This window comes from Macaca mulatta, chromosome 6 (assembly GCF_049350105.2).
Source record: "Macaca mulatta isolate MMU2019108-1 chromosome 6, T2T-MMU8v2.0, whole genome shotgun sequence".
NCBI lineage: Eukaryota > Metazoa > Chordata > Mammalia > Primates > Cercopithecidae > Macaca > Macaca mulatta.
In genome coordinates this window covers 105,576,628-105,596,568 of record NC_133411.1, presented here as the reverse complement: position 1 = coordinate 105,596,568, position 19,941 = coordinate 105,576,628, and the positions used below count along the sequence as shown (strand labels likewise).

The following is a 19,941-nucleotide window of genomic DNA, read 5'->3' as shown; positions in this document are numbered from 1 at the left end:
CTGCAGGGCCTGCTGTCCCCACGGAGCCCAGTCTTGCTTGCCACTACAACCTGGTCACCATTTTGCCCTGAAAGTATGTAATTCTACAGAATGTGAGCCCACATGCTGGGGATGGAGGCGTCTTTATCACGGTGTGCTCTGCATATTTTAATCTTGGGTGGAAAGTATGGAAAAGTATGTGATACCTGTGGTTTGATGTCAGAAGGACGTTGTGAACTTGATGTGGACTGAGGATGTTAAGGTGCAACAGGCACCCCGGCTTCATTAAATGAGACTTCCCCATCTCCCTGCCAGGCACACACAGGTGTATGGCCATGCCTTATGTGTTATCCTTATCTAGAGTGTGCCTTGTTGTCATGCTTAAAATTACATGATGATATTCTGCCTCATAGAGTAGGTCCCAAACCGCATTCAACACAGAAATGTACTCTTGCTATTGTACATAGAAAGTGCTTTCATATACCAAGTGGGAGAGCAGTCCTAAAATCTGGGCTGGAATCGCAGAAGGAAGGCATTGGAAAGCAACAGATTCCCTAATCCGAAGCTGATTTTTGATGAACCTAGAAACAGGACCAAGAGAAGTGAATTTGCCTAAGGCCCTGACAGTGTCTCACGGTAGCATCTGAACCTAGCAGTTTCTTGACCTATTTCTTTAAATGATTAGTCATGCTTCCTCTGATTCCTATATAAACATTCATTTATATAATGTTCATTCTTCATTCATTCTTTTATATTCATTTATATAATGTTCCTCATTCATTCTTTTGTTTCAGTGAATTATTGCAGTGCTACCACGAAACAGTATTTGAGTCAAAATGTGGCAGTGTTGATCCCTTTCCAAGGATTTTAGTTGCACAGTTTTTCAAAGCTGTGCTAGCAGTTTCTTGTTGGTTGCAAGGTGTCCTTTCAGAAGCCAATTGTGTGGTGTATTTATGTTGATTGTTGGAGGTAGTTTGGTTAGAACCTACTTCGAGTGGCTGGCGTGGGCCTGGGGGACAGTGACAGCTGCCTGCTTCATGGGCAGAGATGAAGTAATTGCTTCCTGGGAAGTACCATCCTCCTGGCCACACTCTCCAGCCCATTTCGTTTGTGTTGGTTTCCTTGGCATCTGCACGTTTCTGGCTTCATGTGAGTCTCATTTATTTTAGTGTATGACTTCAGGCTGTGGGGAAGAATGGCCATTTTAGCAAAGAGATGCACACAAAGGAACAACTGGCTAAATGTGAGTGAAGACATTCTTAGGGGGGGTTTCATTTCTTTTATTCTGTGACAGGCAGTCTGGGAAGCCGTCTGGACACGTGGCCTGCGCTGTCACAGTTCCTCCTTGCAGGATTGCAGATGTTTGGAGATTGTAGTGATAACTGTTATTGAGAATGTCATTCTCGCAGGCTCTAATAAGTCAGGATTTATTCAGTGTTAATTTGTTAAAGACAACTGTATTTCTAGCCAAATCCATGTTAGACGTTTCTCCTGGCATTGTTGCTGGGGGTATTCCCGTGGCTTAGTCTTAGGGAAGCACACGCCTTTGAATACTGCTGAAGCTGTGAGTACCCAAAGCGCACCGGAGTACTTTTGCCATATGAGGTGTTAGTCACTGATACACATCTCAGTCAGACCTGATGGATTCTTGACCCCTTCCTTTTTTAATTTTTTAATTTTTAATTTTTATTTTTGTTTTTTAAGAGCACAACCCCTCAGGTGGCCACCATGAATCTCTGGTGTTTTCAGTTGGCTGCAGCCTATTTGCCATCTCTGGTTCAAACATATTCAAAGCCTGATGATGCTTCCCTCTGTTGTTCTTCTGCTGTGTGACCTCCGCACCCGCAGGGTTCAAGACTGTCAGAGCTGGGAGCCACCTTCACAACTACCAGGGTTTCCAGAACCTCCTTCTTCTAGCCCTGGGGATGGAAGAGATGTCATCAGAGGTGAAGGCTTATTAGGTTTCCATGCCATTGATAACGAATGAGGAGGTTTTCTTTTATGTAAGGGGAGCTTCTTATAACGTGCTTTAGTAGGGTAAAGAAGCTTTTGAGGTTTGGTTTCTCTGGAAAGATAATTTGTGATCCTGCCCTTGCTTTCAACAAAAATATAGTTTGCATACCAGTGCATTTTGTATTACTGAGCACTGGCTGACAAATGGTTCTTAACTCGTCATTCACTCAGCCACTGTTTCTTGAATGGCATATGTGTGCCAGCTGTAGTAGGAACTTGCTAGGCTCTAGGACTAACCCTTATGAAACGGGGGTCCTGGGGGAAGCAAATGCATATAAATATAAACGTTTGAGGGGATATCAGAGGGGGTGCCTATAGGTGCAAAACTTCGTTCATTCTTTGCCCCATCTAGGAGGTTTTGTGTCTTAGCAGCATGTTCCATAGCAACACATCCCTCTATCAAAATATTCATCTTATTATTTTGAAATTCTCTGCTTAGGTATGTGTTTTTCTGACTAAGTTTAGAACTGGTTAAGGACAGCCTATGGGGTATGTATTATATATATCTAAACACACACATATATTTATATATATACACATTACCATTATAAATTTACAATATATTTATATATATACACACATATATATTTCTCCCTTTCTGTATATACACACACACCACACACATATATGTACACACACACATATATGAAATTCTACTGCCAAGCACAGAAAGTCAAAACTAGGCAAGGATTCTTTTAGTGTTCATGAAAAAATAGATGTGCTTAGTTGAGAGCATCCTTCAGTTGCCAGGGGAAAGACAGGATGGATTCACAAATGGAGATAGTGTTTTGTTTTTGTTTTGGTTTTTGTTTTTTCTTTGTTTAACTCTTGAATTCAAAATAATCCAGACTTATGGAAAAGTTGCAAAAATAGTACAGAGAATTCCCATATACTCTTCCCTCAGATTCCCCAAACATTTCACCCCATTTGTACTTTCTCTTTCTCTCTCTGTGGATATAATTTTTTTTTTTTTTTTCTGAAATGTTTGAGAGTGGAAGGTAGAATGCAGGGTAGGGTGAAAGGTGGAAGGAGAGAGGTAGGTTGGGAGGCTTTTTTTTTTTTTTTTAAACCTTCTGAGATGGAGTTTCGCTCTTGTCACCCAGGCTGGAGTGCAATGGCACGATCTCGGCTCACTGTAACCTCTGCCTTCTGTGTTCAAGTGATTCTCCTGCTTCAGCCTCCCGAATAGCTGGGATTACAGGCACCCACCACCATGCTTGGCTAATTTTTTGTATTTTTAGTAGAGGGGTTTCACCATGTTGGCCAGGCTGGTCTTGAACTCCTGACCTCTGATGATCCACCTGCCTTGGCCTACCAAAGTACTGGGATTACAAGCATGAGCCACTGTGCCTGGCGATTGGGAGGCTTTTGCAGTAACCCAGAGCGCTGTGATGAGGGCTGGACCTGGTTGGAAATGATGAGAAAGGTGAGAAGTGGTTAGGTCTGGCATATAGTTTGAAAGGAGAGTTTAAATGGGTTAGATGACAAGAGAGAGACGTGGCTCTGAAGGCATAGTAGCCCTTGCCCTGCTGGGCCGGATGAGACAGGCAGCCTAGGGCTACTACCGCACCCTGCGGGCGGCTCAGGACCTGGGCCAGCGGAGGAACCAGGCAGTGGTGCTGGCCAACTTCGGGACCCTGTGCCTGCACGCGGGTGCCAGCAGGCTGGCCCAGCACCACCTCCTGGAGGCCGTGCGGCTGTTCTCAAGGCTGCCCTGCAGGGAGTGTGGCCGGGACTTCACCCACGTGCTCCTGCAGCTGGGCCACCTCTGCACCCACCAGGGTCCGGCCCAGCAGGGCAAGGGCTACTATGAGTGGGCCCTTCCAGTCGCTGTGGAGATGGGCCATGTGGAGAGTGAGTGCCCCGGTTCCTCCTGTTCACCTTCCGGGGCCACTCGCATCAGGGCACACCTGGGGTTTGTGATTCAGAAACAAGTGGTGGTTTTTCCACCATCGAAAGTGCTGAGTCATGGCCAGCAGCAGATGTTGGCAAGCGCCCTGGAGACAGGCGGTTCCCATGCAAGGCCAGGCCCTCTGCCCTACTGGGGCAGCCAGCTCTTCCCAGTTTGCCCAGGGACCATGCTGCCTTGAGCACGGAAAGTCCTGCGTGCTGGGAATCCCTAGCCATAACCCTGGGATCAAGACAGGCTCTGCTGAGCTGGGACTTGGGGCCCCTCCATGAGCCAGGCCCTGAACGCCGGTTCTTGTGCCCGTCTTATCTGCTTGGTGTGTTGGCAGGCTGCGCACCTGTCATCCCACTTCACAAAGGACACGGGGCGGGTGATTGCCCGAAGCCGCAGAGCAGTTCATGCAAAAGCAGCTCGTTGTGCAGTGTGTGCCAGGCCCCACCCATAAATGGGGCTTGTGGGGTCCTCGGGTGGCAGGGACTGAGCGTGGGAATGTGAGTTTTAGGCCAGAGAAGCCACAAAAGGGTGAGTGGCGTGATGGCGGGGCAGCACTTGGCCCCGGGTTAGGGAAGCCTCTTAGTCTGGGACCAGAGGGTTGAGAGGATTTAGTCAAGTAATAGGTGGTGGTGGAGGGGCTGGTGGTGTAGCCTGTGTGAAGGACCAGGGATAAGCTAGTGGGGGTGAGTGGTGGTGAGTGAGTGGGGGTGAGTGAGCGGGGATGAGTGAGTGGGGGTGAGTGAGTGGAGGTGTGATGGGGGTGAGTGGGAGTGTGAGCGGGGATGAGTGGGGTGTGAGCAGGGGTGAGCGAGTGGGGGTGAGTGAGCGGGGACAAAGGGGGTGTGAGGGGCGGTGAGTGAGTGGGGGTGATTGAGTGGGGGTGAGTGAGCGGGGATGAGTGAGTGGTGGTGAGTGAGCGGAGGTGTGATGGTCAGTGAGCGGGGATGAGTGGGGGTGAGTGAGCAGAGGTGTGATGGGAGTGAGTGATCAGGAGTGTGAGCCGGGATGAGTGGGGTGCGGTGGTGAGTGAGTGGGGATGAGTGAGCGGGAGTGTGAGTGGAGATGAGTGAGTGGGGGTGAGTGAGCGGAGGTGTGATGGGGTGAGTGAGTGGGAGTGTGAGCGGGGATGACTGAGTGGGGGTGAGTGAGCGGAGGTGTGATTGGGGTGAGTGAGCGGAAGTGTGAGCGGGGATAAGTGGGGTGTGAGCGGGGGTGAGTGAGCAGGGCTTATGCAGGGAGGTGCAGAGTTAGGAGTGCGTGGGTTGGGTGCTGGATGGTGAGAAGCTCTTCTGGAGAGCTAAGCAGGGCCTGGGGCCTCAGGCTGTGGCTTGGCCTTTTCCCCAAGAGCACTGGGGAGCCATGGAGTGCTATCCAACAGTCACTGCAGACTGAGCAGTGAATGGACAGTAGGTGGGCAGGGCTGTCCGAAATCTAGGCCGCAGAGGATAGATGAGGAAGTTGAGTCCAGGGAAATGGCCGAGACAAGGGATACTGTTGTGGGTCCCCTCTGCCTTGCAGTGCTTTGTCATGGCATAGTGAGAGCACTCAGAGCTGCCTCCTGTGGCCTGGACCAGAGCCCCAGGGGCTGTGGCCAAATCTGCCCATTTCCCAGCACAGGCCTGGCACCCACTCCTGGCCCTAGGAGGGATGAGATTTTGGGAAGGACCATGTGAAGGGGCCCCGGTCCCACATATCTGCCCAAGGAGGGGTGGGGGGTTCAGACCCAGGCTTCTTCCCCAGGGGCATTCTCTGACTGGAAGGAGACCCTCCAGGAATCCAGCGCCCCAACCCCCACTGCAGCCTCCCGTGGCTCCTGGCACAATAGCCTGTGGCACCTCCTCCTACGAGGCCCTCCCCAGGGTGCTGGGGGATTCAGACTTGGAAATGCAGGCCAGGGAACGGGGATCATGCCTCCCTATCTCCCTACCCTGCCCTGAATGGTCAAGGAGACCGAGGGCGGCGCTGATACCCCACATGCTTACTTGGGGTCATTTTTGAGTCACTTTTGGTAGTTTGTGTCATTTTAGGAGTTTGGCTGTTGTGTCTAGATGGTCTGATTTGTTGGTGTAGAGTTGTTCGTAGTGTTTTCATGGAATCCTTTTATTTCTGTCAGGTTGGCAATAATGTTTCCTCTTTCATTTCTCATTTTAGAAACTTGGGTTTTTAATTTTTTATTTATTTCTTTTTATTAGAGATGGGGTCTCATCATGTTCCCCCAGGCTAGTCTTGAATGCTGGCCTCAGCGATCCTTCCACCTCGGCCTCACAAAGCGCTGGGATGACAGGCGTGAGCCATGGTGCTCAGTCTCTGATTTCGGTCATTTGTGTCCCTATTTCTTTTCTTGGTCAGTCTGGTGAAAGATTTGTCAATTTTGTTATTATTTTCAAAAAACCCACTTTTGGTTCTGTTGATTATCTCTTTTGTTTTTCCATTCTCTGTATTTTTACTTCCCATTTCCACTCTCATATTTATTATTTTCTTCCTTTTATTTGCTTTGGGTTTAGTTCATTCTTTTTCTAGTTTCTCAAGGTGGAAGGTTAGGTTTTTGATTTGAGATTTTTCTTCGTCTTTGAATGTAGACATTTACAGTTATAAATTTCCCTTTCAGCACTGCCTTAGCTGCATGTTGGAATTTTTGATACACTGTGCTTTTTTTTTTTTTTTTTTTTTTAAAGACAGAGTTTTGCTCTATTGCCCAGGGTGGGGTGCAGTGGTGTAATCTTGGCTCACTGCAGCTTCTACCCAGGTTCAAGCCATTCTCATGCCTCAGCCTCCCGAGTAGCTGGGATTACAGACATGCACCACCCTACCCGGCTAATTTTTATATTTTATTTTTTTATAGAGACGGGATTTCACCATGTTTCCCAGGCTGTTCTCAAACTCCTGGACTCAAGCGATCCTCCCGCCTCGGCCTCCCACAGTGCTGGGATGACAGGCGTGAGCCACCGCGCTGGCCCGGGCTGTGCATTTGTTTGCATTCTTCTCAAATTAGTTTTCAGTTTCCCTGATGGTCTCTTTGACTCACTGGTTGTTTAGGAGTGTGTAATTTCCACATATTTTTGAATTTCTCACATTTCCTTCACTGTTGATTTCCAGTTTCATGCCAGTACAGCTGAAGAACACCTCTGCTTTGGTCTCAGACCTTCTCCATTCACTGAGGCTCATTTTGTGGCCTGGCACATGGTCTGTCATGGGGAATGTCCCATGGGTGCTCGAGAGGACTGTGTATTCAGCTGTTGTTGGGTGGTGTGTGTAACAGCTGTCCATTTGGCGTACCTGGTTTCCTGTGTTAATCTCCGGAATGTTTCTGGCACTAGAAAATCAGAAGCTTTCCACTGTTCCCAGCGCCCTGGCTTTGGGAGAGGTCAGTGAGCCTGTGGCTTGGGAGCCTGGTTGCATGAGAGAAGCATGTGTGGGAACGCCAGGGCCCAGCTTTGAACCCCGTTCCCCCAACATGATGCCGTATGTGGCAGACATGATGCTTGGCTTTGCTCTCTCAGGGTTCCATCTGCGACAGGGGCTACTTGTGCCCCTGGCCTCATCAGCTCAGGCTGAAGGCGGCCCTGGTCCTGGCCAGAGAGGCTTTGTGAAGCAGAAATAGATGGCCTGGTGCAGGGGCCGAGCCTGGCCAGGACCTCAGCCCTGGGAGTTGTAAAGAAGGCCGGCCTCTACCATGAGCATCTGCACCAAGGTGTGCCCATGTAACTGTGTGTTCGGAATCTGTCCTGAAATGGGTGCATGGCCTGTCTGTGCTCAGTCTCCCCACCTATGGGGCCCAGGCTCACAGAGGTGTGAAAGAGGCAAGCATGGCGCAGGGTCCTCCGAGCCCAGCCAGCCTCGCTTCAATGCTGGGAGACTAACGTCTTCCATTTTGTCTTCTGCCCAGGCCAGCTGCGGTCCTTCCAGCGGCTGTGCTACTTCTACGGCACTGTCATGCCCAGTGAGGCCCAGTGTGTCATCTACCATGAGCTCCAGCTCTCCCTGGCCCGCAAGGTGGCCGACAAGGTGCTGGAGGGGCAGCTCCTGGAGACCATCAGTCAGCTCTACCTGTCCCTGGGTACCGAGCGGTAAGGGCTGGCTTTGCAGTGGTGGAGGTGGGGACGGGCAGGGCAGGGAGGGGGGCACAAGAAATCTGGCCCAGGACCCCAGCAGCCCCTCTCCTTTTGATCATTTGGTTCCTTGGCATCAGATGCTTTGAGCTGGTGGGCCTGGGGTCGTTCCAGGGCTGCTGCTGGCCCGTGAGTCCCAGCTTGAGCCTCCCTTGTTGGGTCAAAGGTCATCTCCACCCCAGCAGAGGCAGTACGTGCACTCGGGCTGTTCTTCCTACTATGGTGGCTTTTGTCATCTGACCTCTGACTGCCCCGAATCTTTACTCCTGGCCTTCATCTGTCCCCTTAAATGTGACCACAGCAGCCACCTGTGGCTTCTCTCCCACAGAAGACAGAGCCAGTTGTGTCACCTGCTTCCCTGGGGCAGGGTTTCAAGGTCTCACATCCCATATGTGGCCTACTCGGCTTCCCCCAAGCATCCTGACCTGGTGGGGTAACCATGGCCCTGGCCACTCCACCCACAGGGCCCAGTGACATTGCTGCAGTCACACCCCGTCGAGTGTCAGACTTACTGAGAGAGCAGGGAAGGAGCCAGATTCCATGGGGACCTGGGAGACTGGCTCCAGTCTTGGCCTCAGGTTCACAGAAGGAAAATGGGCCAGTGTGCTAGAGCCATGCTTCTCAAAGTGTAGTCCCTGGACCAGCAGAGCAGGATCCATGTCACCTAGGAGCCTGTGGCAAGTGGGAGTTCTAGGGCCTGCCCCAGGCCTGTGGAGCCGGAAGCTCTGTGGGCAGGGCCAGCAAGCTATAGGGACAGGCCTCCGGGTGACTGTGATACCTGCACACCTTGAGAACCATCGGCCCAGATAGCCTCTGAACACTAACGGCTCCTGGTGCGTCTGGAGAAGACACAGGCCATGTCTGGAAGGCAGGGGAGATGGACTAGCACACTCCTCCTGCCACAGGGCAGCATGATGCTCAATTCCCTCAGAAGGATATCCTTCATCTTTTCCATGCTGTGTGTGTTCACCCTGGCCCTCCCAGTAGCCTGGGAAGGGCAGAACACTGCACACACAAGAGGGCCGTTCCCAGTCCGCACATTCCAGATTCATCTGTCACCAGACCCACAGGAGGAGGCAGACTGGTTCCAGGAGGATGAAAGCCCTTGTTCTGACACCTGTGTCTGATTCCAGGGCCTACAAATCCACTCTGGACTACACTAAATGAAGTCTGGGGATTTTCATTGATCTTCAGAAGAAAGAGAAGGAGGCGCGTGCCTGCCTGCAAGCAGGGAAGATCTACTACAGCCTGCAGCAGAGCGAGCTGGTGGACCTGTACATCCAGGTGAGTGGCAAGGGATGCAGGAGGACCCCTGTGCTGTTCACTCTCTGTCCATCCACCCATCCATTCATCTGTCCATCCATCCATCTGTCCATCCATCCATCCATCATTCATCCATCCTTTTCTCATCCATCTATTCACCCATCTATCCATCCATTCACCTGTCCATCCACCCATCCATTCATCCTTCCATCATCTATCTGTTTACCTGCTCATCCTTCCATCCATCCATCCATCATCCATCCATTCTTCCATCATCTTCCCATATACCTGTGGGTCCTTCCATCTATCCATCTATCATCCATCCATCCATCCTTCCATCCTTCCATCATCCATCCATTCACCTGTTTGTCTTTCCACGCATCCATCCATCCATCCATCATCCATCCCTCCGTCCATCCATCCATCCCTCCGTCCATCCATCCATCTATCATCCATCCATCCTTTTATCATCCATCCATTCACCTGTCCATCCATCCATTCACCTGTTCGTCCATCCATCCATCCTTCCATCTATCTTTCCATCATCCATCCAACTGTTCATCCTTCTATCCATCCGTCCATCCATCATGCTTCTGTTCACCTCTTCGTCCATCCATTCACCTGTTCGTCCATCCTTCCATCCATCCTTCCATCCATCTTTCCATTATCCATCCAACCATCTTCCATCCATCCATGATGCTTTCATTCAGCTGTCCATCCATCCATCCATTCATTCATCATCCATCCTTTTATCATCCATCCATCCATTGAGCTGTTCATCCATCTCTCTGTCCATTCTTCCATCCTTCCATCATCCATTCACCTGTTCATTCTTCCATCCATCCATCATCCATCCATCCTTCCATCATTCATCCACTCGCCTGCTCATCCTTCCATCCATCCATCCATCCATCCTTCTATCATACATCCATTCACCTGTTCATCCTTCCATTCACCTGTTCATCCTTCCATTCATCCATGTATCGTCCATCCATCCATCCATTCATCCATCCATCATTCATCCATTCTTTTATCATCCATTCATTCAGCCACCATCCATCCACCTGTTCGTCCATTCATCCATCCATCCTTCCATCATCCATCCATTCACCTGTTCGTCCTTCCATCCATCCATCATTCATCCATCCATCCATCCATTTTATCCATTCATCCATTTATTCATCCATCCATCTATCATCCATCTATCCTTCCATCATCCATCCACTCACCTCCTGTTCATCCTTCCATCCATCCATTTATCCATTCATCCATCCATCCATCCTTCCATCATCCACCCATCTTTCCATCATCTATCCTTCCATCATCCATCCATTCATCTGTTCATCCTTCCATCTATCCATCATCCATCCATCCATCCATTTATCCATCCATCCATCATCCATCCAGCCATCATCCATCCATCTGTCCATTCATCTATCCATCCTTTTATCATCCATCCTTTTATCATACATCCATTTATCATCCATCCATTCACCCGTCTATCCATCCATTCACCTGTTCATCCATCCATCCGTCCATTCATCCTTCCATCAACCATCCATTCACCTGTTCATCCTTCCATCCACCCACCTGTTCATCCTTCCATCCATCTACCATTCATCCATCCATCATTCATCCATTCATCCATTTATCCATTCATCCATTTATCCATTCATCCATATATCCATCTGTCATCCATTCATCCTTCCATCAACCATCCACTCACCTCCTGTTCATCCATCCATCCATCATTCATCCATCTATCCATTTATCCATTCATCCATCCATCCTTCCATCATCCATCCATTCATCTGTTCATCCATCCATCCATCATCCATCCATCCATCCATCCATCCATCATCCATCCATCTGTCCATTCATCCATCCATCTGTCCATTCATCCATCCATCCTTTTATCATCCATCCTTTTATCATACATCCATTTACCCGTCTATCCATCCATTCACCTGTTCATCCATCCATCCGTCCATTCATCCTTCCATCAACCATCCATTCACCTGTTCATCCTTCCATCCTTCCATCCATCCACCTGTTCATCCTTCCATCCATCTATCATTCATCCATCCACCATTCATCCATCCATCATTCATCCATTCATCCATTTATCCATTCATCCATATATCCATCTGTCATCCATCCATCCTTCCATCGACCATCCACTCACCTCCTGTTCATCCATCCATCCATCATTCATCCATCTATCCATTTATCCATTCATCCATCCATCCTTCCATCATCCATCCATTCATTTGTTCATCCATCCATCCATCATCCATCCATCCATCCATCCATCCATCCATCCATCATCCATCCATCTGTCCATTCATCCATCCATCTGTCCATTCATCCATCTGTCCATTCATCCATCCATCATTCACCCATCCATCATTCACCCATCCTTTTATCCATCCATTCACCCGTCTATCCATCCATTCACCTGTTGTTCCATCCATCTGTCCGTTCATCCTTCCATCATCCATCCAATCACCAGTTTATCCTTCCATCCATCCATCATCCATCCACATATCCTTTTATCCATTCATCCATCCATCCATCATCCATCCATGCTTCCATCATCCATCCATGCTTCCATCATCCATCCATCCTCCTGTTCATCCTTCCATCCATCCATCATCCATTCACCCATCCATTCATCCATCCATCCATCCTTCCATCCATCCTTTCTCCCATCCATCCATTCACTGTTCGACCATCCATCCATCATTCATCCATCCACCCACCAATCTACCTATTAATCCATCCCTCCATTCATCTATCTGTCAATTTGTTTATCCATACATTCATCTACCATCTATCCATCCATATGCACATACATCATCTACCCTCCACCCATCCATACATTATCTACCCACCCATACATACATACAGACATACACACATCATTCCACCCAGCCAGCCAGCCAGCCAGCCATCCATCCATCCATCCATCCATCCACCCATCCATCCACCCACCCGTCCGTCCATCCGTCCGTCCATCCATCCATCCATCCATCCATCCATCCATCCATCCATCCATCCATTCATCCATCCATCCATCCATCCGTCCATCCATCCATCCCAGCATTAATCTATCCACACACTCATCCATCCATCCATGTGTCTACATCTCCTCATCCATTCATCCATCCATCCACTCATTCCTAAGCCACTGCTGAGCACCTGTTGTGTGCCTTTTTCCTCCCTCCAACTGGTTCCCTCATATCCTCCCCCAGTGGCCAGCATCTTCTCCCTGAGGGCAGAGGCGCAGCCCCTCACAGTGCCCAGCACCTGCTCAAATACAGCACATGCTCAAATAATGTGACCACTCAGTTAACACACAGAAGAACTTGCTCCAAGCAACACGTGGCACATCTCCTTACAAAATGAATCTATCATAGTGGCTGTTTTCAGAGGCTTTCCCAAACACAGTGTGATCCGGAACAAATTGTGAAGCCCACGAGCCTGGTGAAGCTTTCATTACTGAGCACCTGCTGTATACCTCCTTGAGCTGAGGAGAGGGATCAAGAGCTCATGGCCAAGAGGGGACCAGGCCCACCCACAAACACTGTTGATGTGGCAGGGATGTGGCAACGCAGAAAGGAGCCAGGGGATGGGCTCCCAGCAATCTGGGGGCCACGGAGACTGGTTTGAGTGCAGGGGGAGTGGGCTAGGGCTAGCCCTGGTGGTAGGATTCACAGGTGTCGGGCTCCTGGGCTGCAGCTGCTCAGTCATCTCCTGGCACTCAGGTGCATCAGTTCATTGTCCTCATGCCAGTGGTGGGGGCAGCCCTAATGCACAGGGTCTGAAAAATGCTCAGGTGTACCTGTAGTGTGTGAGAGGAAGGAGGCTGGAAAAGGTGGGCATGGCCACCTCACCAGGTGTGGGTCTTGAGGGAACTTCTGTCTCCTTTCAGGTGGCACAGAATGTGGTCCTGTACACAGGTGACCCCAACCTGGGGCCGGAGCTGTTTGAGGCAGCTGGAGACATCTTCTTCAGTGGGGCCTGGGAGCAGGAGAAAGCTGTGTCCTTCTACTGGGTGAGCTGGCCTGTGGGCTGATGTGGGTGGGCCTCAGGGGGGCACCTGGAGGGCTGAGGCACAGGTGTGGCAGGGCAGAGGCCTCCCACCTGGAGGCAGGGCCACCCATGCACATGCTAGTTTCCAAGTGGTCTCACCGGGCATGATATTGACCGTGCCCCTGCCCGGGACAAACGCTCGGGGCCTGGATGTGACAATGGCTCTACCCTTGTACCTGATGATCTCAAGCAACCATGAGCGGGAAGTTCTGTCCCCATCTTTCAGATGAGGAAACTGAGGCTCAGAGAGGCACAGGGACATGTCAGAGGACACACAGCATGTCAGTGGGAGGCCCGGGTCTGCATGCACCCCGAAGTGGGACGGCTTCTCCCTTCCTCTGAGCTCACGGTGTGGCTCAGCCCTGGGCACAGATAAATGTGGTGTTTTTAGAGCAGAGAGGAGTGCTGGCTCCCCCGAGTCAGACCCCCGGTGGCCAGGTGGGAAATACGGGTCTGAGGCTGCCGGGTGTAGCTGGATGGGCCTCAGGTGACTCTTCAGCCCCCAACTTGGGTGTCTGAACTGTGTGTTATCCCAGAGCACAGAGCTGTGTGGAGGTGCAGGTGTAGCTGGGGTGTGGGAAGCTCCAAGCACATGTTTGAGCTCTGAGGAGGGCGCTGGGCAAGGTGGGTGCTACGGGAAACCTGACCCCACCTGCCTGTGTGGTAGGACCGGGTCCTGGCCCTGGCAATGACTACAGGCAACCGCAAGGCGGAGCTGCAGCTACAGCTGTGCAACAAGCTGGTGGCACTGCTGGCCACACTGGAAAATCCCCAGGAGTGCTTGGAGTTTGCCTACGTGGCCCTAGCACTCAGCATCACTCTGGGTAAGTCCCCTGAGCCCTACCCTGCCAGGACCCACACTTTGCCAGAGCCCAGCCTCCAGGACTGCAGGGCAGGAGCTGAAACAGCTGCTGGATTTTCCTGGTCTCCTGTCCAGGCAGGCAGATCTGCCCAACTGGCTTCCCCGTCCAGCTGTGCGGCACAGCCCGAGGTCTCACGCAGTGCAGAGCTCCCTGCCTGACTGAGCTCTGTTTCCTCTGCCTGTTCCCGCTGCTGACCACAAGGGCCGCCCAGTGTGCCCTCTGCCTTCCAGACATGCCAGGCATCTCGTTGGTCCCTGTATGTGCCAGGCTGAGTGGCATATTCCCTTTCTCTTGTACCCTTCCCACCCTCATCAACCACCCAGCTCTCTGGCTGATAAAATCCCAATTCCCCTTCCAACAGTCTGCCCCTTAAGGCCGGGCATCCCCTGGTGCTGTGCCAGGGTCGTCTGTCCCCCTCCAGAGACAGGGAACCCTAGGCAGGCCGCATGCCCCAGCGCCTTGTGCCCTGTGGCCCAGTACACAGTAGGTGTGCAGCTGACTCCCCAAAGTAGGGGGCTCCGATTGTGACACACCCAGGAGGAGTCGGATGTTATGTCTGTGGGTTGCCTGGAGCCGGGGTGCCTGGGAGCACCTGGACTGCATGGCTTTTGGGCTCCCCTGGTTAAAACCAGTGAGCATAGGCAGGTGGCTATGTGTAGGCACAGAGCTGGGCCATCCAAGTCCGACTTTGCCAAAGCCTCACAGTAGACAGGGGCAGGCCTTATTAATTCTGCTTTGCAGATGGGAAAGTGAGTCTGGGAACCCAGAAGGGACCGGCCAGAGCTGCCCAGGTGACCGCAGGTGCCTGCAGGCAAGCCAGGTGTACTGCCTGGGGTCTGCATACCTGCTCCAGAGGGGCCTGTGCCCTCCCTGCCCCAGGGAGCCACATCCTCACACCTGCCCCTTTGGCCTCCACCCCAGGGGACCAGCTGAATGAGCGCATGGCCTACCACCGGCTGGCCGCCCTGCACCATCAGCTGGGTCATGGCAAGCTGGCAGAGCACTTCTACCTCAAGGCCCTATAGCTCTGCAACTCGCCGCTGGAGTTCGACGAGGAGACCCTCCACTACGTGAATGTGTACCAGGTGCTCGGTGACATCATCTTCTACGACCTGAAGGTGGGTGGGGAGGGGCAGGGCTTGGGGTGTTCCCGGCCCCCTTGGAGTGGGATCTCCACCCAGACCCCAGAGGCCTGGGTTCCAGCCTTCCTTAGGAATGGCCCAGTGGCCTCCATGGAGCTCTGCAAGTGGCTGGAGGAGCCGGCAAGGTCAGCAGATACAACCTAGCTCCCAAGCTGGCCAGGCCCCACCCTCAAGAACTCAGTCTCAGCCAGGGAGGCTGACACATGAGTAGGCAATGGTGTCCTCTGGATAAAGAAGGAGGATTGCAGTCGGGGGGCCCTCCTGGAGGAGATGACACCAAAGCTGATTCTTGACAGTCAAGTGTCAAGTTGCATTTAACAAAGAAAACAGGGTCGGGAGAAGGACATTTCGGAGGACGGCATCATCCTCACATTGAATCAACGTTGCAAGATCCAACCCAAATCCTGGCGCCTCGTCTAGGAAGCCTGCCCAGGGTGCCAGCCTGCACTGGGCAACTCCTTCCTGGAGTTCCAAGACACCTTGAATTTTCACATCACCCAGGAAGGGTGGGGTGGGACCAGTGTCTTACCATTGGGTTCACAGACAGGGAAACCCCAGCTCAGGGCAGGTGCGGTGGGGCGGGGCCCCAGCCAGCCAGGCTGAGGCCTTGCTGGGTCGGGTCTGTCTCGAGGGGAGGTGCTGTGCTCCCTCTGCCCCCAGCCCTGCAGGGGTGGAGAGCTGGGACTGTCAGACTCAGACCTGGGGTGTCTCCACCCCTCTGCCCAGCAGGCACCGTCCCTCCTCAGCATCGCACCGGCACCGCGTCAGTGCTCCTTATGGGCTGAGGGGCCAGGGCACTCCAGTCCTGCGGCCGAGATCTTGGGGGCCTTAGAACAACATGAGGAGCTGGGGCAGCCCTAAGACCCCGCCGCATATCCCCCACCGCAGGCCTGGGGCTGCCCAGAAGGCCCCCGCCCAGTGCTGACGACACCTGGTGGTCAGAAGTGGTCCCTGTGGCCTCCCAAGTCCCAGCCAGACAGGGAGGTGCCAAGTGTCAGACCTAGAGGGACGCTGCTCACCGCTCAGGGGCTCGCCTGGGACCCAGGTGGACGGGCCTCCCAGAAGAGGCCTTTCTCTGTTTTGGTCAAGCCTGCCGCCCACTCCGCCTGCCCAGGAGGAAGGAAAGGGCCAAGTAGTACCTGAGAGGCCAAAGTCCACGGTTGGGGTTGAGGGGCAGAGGCCTCCTTCACCTCCTTCCCATGCACAGCCCTCCTTCCCATGCACAGTCTTCCTTCCCATGCACAGCCCTCTGGGCCTCATCGTGACTATGCTGTCAGCGCAGGCCAGCTTCCCACAGGGAGGCCCCCTTGGAATTCCCCAAGGGCGGCTGTCTTTCCAAGGCTACACCCTCCTCCTTGTGTAGTAGGCTCTGGACCCAGGGCCCAGAGGAGTAGGAGAAAAAGCCGGGCTGCATGGGGCCTGGAAGGCTGGCAGAGAGGCAGGGGTAAATGGGCATCTTTGCCGATTGCCTCTAAAAAGGGGTCCCCTTTAGTCTACACGTGAGAGCGAGCCCTGGAATAGGTAGGATTAGGTGTGTCCTGGCTCAGCCTGCCACTCACTAGCTGCTGCACACACTACAGGCACATGGAAATGCACACGCAAATGCACACGGGCACAGGCACACGCACACACAGGCGCGCACACACAGACACGCACACACACACAGGCATGCACACAGGCACACAAACACGCACAGACACACAGGCACCCAAATATGCACAGACACATGCACAGGCACACGCAGAGACATATGCATTGGCTGGCTCCTTCCTGTTTAGTTGGGATGCCCCCACCCCTTCAGGAAGCCTTTGCCTTCCACCCCTGGCTGAGTCTGGGGCCTCCTGGGCCCCCCACAGGCTCCTGGGCTTCCCTCTGCCACAGCCCGGGCCACCCTGTGTGGTCAGTGTTCACTCCCAGGTCCCTCAGACTGGGAGCAAGGACATTAGGCTCAGCCACGTACCCAGCACAGAGTCCAGTGTTCGGCTGGGCCGGGGGGCATTGGATGAGCAGTGGCGGTGACTCGGGGCCTTCTCACGCCCCTGCGCCGTGTGTGGGGCGGGGCAGTGGGGGAATGGACTGCTGCATCTTGGACTTTGTCCTTGGCCCTGGGAGTCATCTTGAGATGGTAAAGAGGGACAGGCTAGGCATGGGTCTTAGAGAGGTCCCTTGGGTGACCCCATGTGGAGGAGGCGCCTGGGGAGAAGCCGGGTGGGGGATGGGAGGGTCAAGGAGGAGGTCTGGGAGACGGCATCCCAACCCAGGGATGGTGAGTTTGAGCCAAAGATGCATTGAAAATGGGAGTGGATGTCTGGGGAGTCACACTCCGTCAATATTTCAGGGAACATTGCCAGAGAGAACACCTGTGAGATGGTTTTGTACCTGGCCTGTCCCGTGGAGGGCCTGGAAATGGTCAGCATGGACAGGGGCCAGAGGGGAGCCTGGGTCACTCAACGCTGTGCCCCTGCTGTGGCTTGGAGCCACGGGCCCTGCATGGAACTCTCAGAGCAGGCAGGATCTGCCCTGACCTCAGCCCATGGGGAAAGCAGCCACTGCCTGCAGAGAGGGTGGCACTGGGGCAGGAGACTTGGGGTGAGTGGGGCGTAGGGGCAGTCAGGAAGGCTTCCAGGGGTGTCAGGGTCATCCCCACCTCCTGCAGCTGAGACCACAGCAGTGTCACAGGCTTCAGGGATCATGGGGTGAGCCAGCATTGGCTGGACATGTGGAATGACCTGGAGACAGGAACGGCCTCTGGGAAGACGGGCTCCGAGTCCCCCTTTTGCTGAGCATGACCTGTCCCCTTCAGGACCCGTTTGATGCAGCCGGGTACTACCAGCTGGCACTGGCAGCCGCCGTGGACCTGGGCAACAAGAAGGCACAGCTGAAGATCTACACGCGGCCGGCCACCATCTCCCACAACTTCCTCCTGGACCGTGAGAAGTCGCTCCTCTTCTACCAGAAGGCCAGGACCTTCGCCACAGAGCTCAACATCCGCAGGGTCAACCTGCCTCCTCTGCCACTCTGCGGGTGGGCCCCCTGGTTGGCCCCCAGCCACCCTCGCTGAGGACAGCATCCGAGGGAGTGGGTTTTGTGCAAGGAGGATGGTCTCCTCCCTCTCCTGGTGTCTCCCGTGGCTCATTTTCTGGGAAATGGAGGCATGAAAGCAGGGTTCAAATAGCAATAAATGGTTTTTTTTTTGCAATAACATACCGAAGTCCCCAGGGCATCCTTCCCTGTGTGCTTCCTGGGCTGTGTCTGGGGGCCATCTCCTTCCCTGGTGGCAGCCCGCTGATCTTGGGGATGAGAACAACTGTGAGTCCAACAGACCTGGGCCAGGTCATCATGAGCCTCGGTTTCCTCGGCGGCCAGAGGGGAGATGGTGGTGGAACTCTGGGCAGCTCCTTGCTCTCCCTGCTCAGAGCTCTTGCTGTAGGTCTCGTGCCGCCCTTGCCTTTAACCTTCAGGCCACTGTGCCTGGATGTGGGGGCTGCTAGTGTCCCTGTTCGCCATTGAAGAAATAGAGGCACAGAGAGGTTAGGTGTCTGGCCCACCGTCACACAGCAGGTAGGGGCGGAGACGCAGAGCCCAGTACACTGACCACCACACCACCCTGCCAGCCTGCAGCCAGGAAGATGTCCCCCATTAGGACCCAAGGTCAGCTCCTGGACCTCTCTTGTGGTGTCAGGAGAGCCACAGGCCAGTGAGGGTGGCCCCAGGGATCCCTCACTCAGTGTCCTCTGCTCCCAGACTTGGTTGGGCCGGGCCTGGCCAGTCCCACCTCTGACCACTGGTCAGCCCTGCGGGAAGTGAGATGCGGGGATCTCCGCCTGTGTAGACGCTGCTACCCAGTATTGAAAGCCTTATCTGGGCTGCCCCCCAGCCGTCCCCACATACCCCTCCCCTTCCAGCCTCCGGCCCTCATCCCAGTCCCTGGAAACCCAGGTTTTCCTTCTTGGAATCTTGGCCCAAGGAACACAGCTCACACGGTCTCTGCCAGTTTACGGCAAGGAAACCGAGGTTAGAGACTGTGGGTGTCCCACGTGATTCTCACATACACTGCACTCTCCCAGGCCCCTCTTTTAAACACTTTAAATGAGGTGACTTTCACATCGCATGCAATGAACTATTTCAACGCAAATAATGTGGCATTTGTGCATTCACAGTCCTGTGCAACCACTCACGCCATCAAGTTTCATAAATGTATTCATCTCCCCAGAAGAAACCTCCCATCCTCACTAAGCTGTTACCTCTCCTTTGTATCCCCCAAGCCCCTTGTTTAATGGAAGGGGAAACTGAGGCCCGGAGAGGGACTTGCCAGTGGGCGGAGCTCTGATAATAAGGAATCAGGCACCCATCTGCTGCTTCAGTCCTGGGTTGGTGTTCCACCGAGCAGAGGTGACAGAGCCAGGAGGTTCTGGGAGCGCCACAGGTGTCACTGGTTCAGTCCTGGGTTGGTTTGCCACCCAGCAGAGGTGACAGAGCCAGGAGGTTCTGGGACCCCATGCTTGCAACCAGAGCCCTGCCCCGAGCCTCCCCACCAGGGGACAGCAGAGAGTTTTCCAGAACGGGCCGCGGGG

At 53.3% G+C, this 19,941-nt stretch overlaps 1 protein-coding gene across 3 annotated transcripts in view; it reads left to right on the top strand.

Annotated features, from left to right (window-relative positions):
* Nucleotides 1-18,571, top strand: part of LOC144329449 (SH3 domain and tetratricopeptide repeat-containing protein 1-like) — a 52,071-nt gene extending 33,500 nt beyond the window's left edge. For 2 of the 3 annotated variants that reach the window (XM_078005062.1, XM_078005064.1), the window contains exons 5-10: nt 7,782-7,962; nt 9,138-9,288; nt 13,202-13,324; nt 14,030-14,186; nt 15,147-15,343; nt 18,171-18,571. In XM_078005062.1, the coding sequence (XP_077861188.1) occupies nt 7,782-7,962; nt 9,138-9,171 (215 nt within the window). In that variant the 3' untranslated portion in view covers nt 9,172-9,288; nt 13,202-13,324; nt 14,030-14,186; nt 15,147-15,343; nt 18,171-18,571. Of the gene's footprint in view, nt 1-6,941; nt 7,260-7,781; nt 7,963-9,137; nt 9,289-13,201; nt 13,325-14,029; nt 14,187-15,146; nt 15,344-18,170 lie in introns of those variants that run through there. The other variant, XM_078005061.1, reaches the window with a different exon arrangement.
* Nucleotides 18,572-19,941: the final 1,370 nt, after the last annotated feature.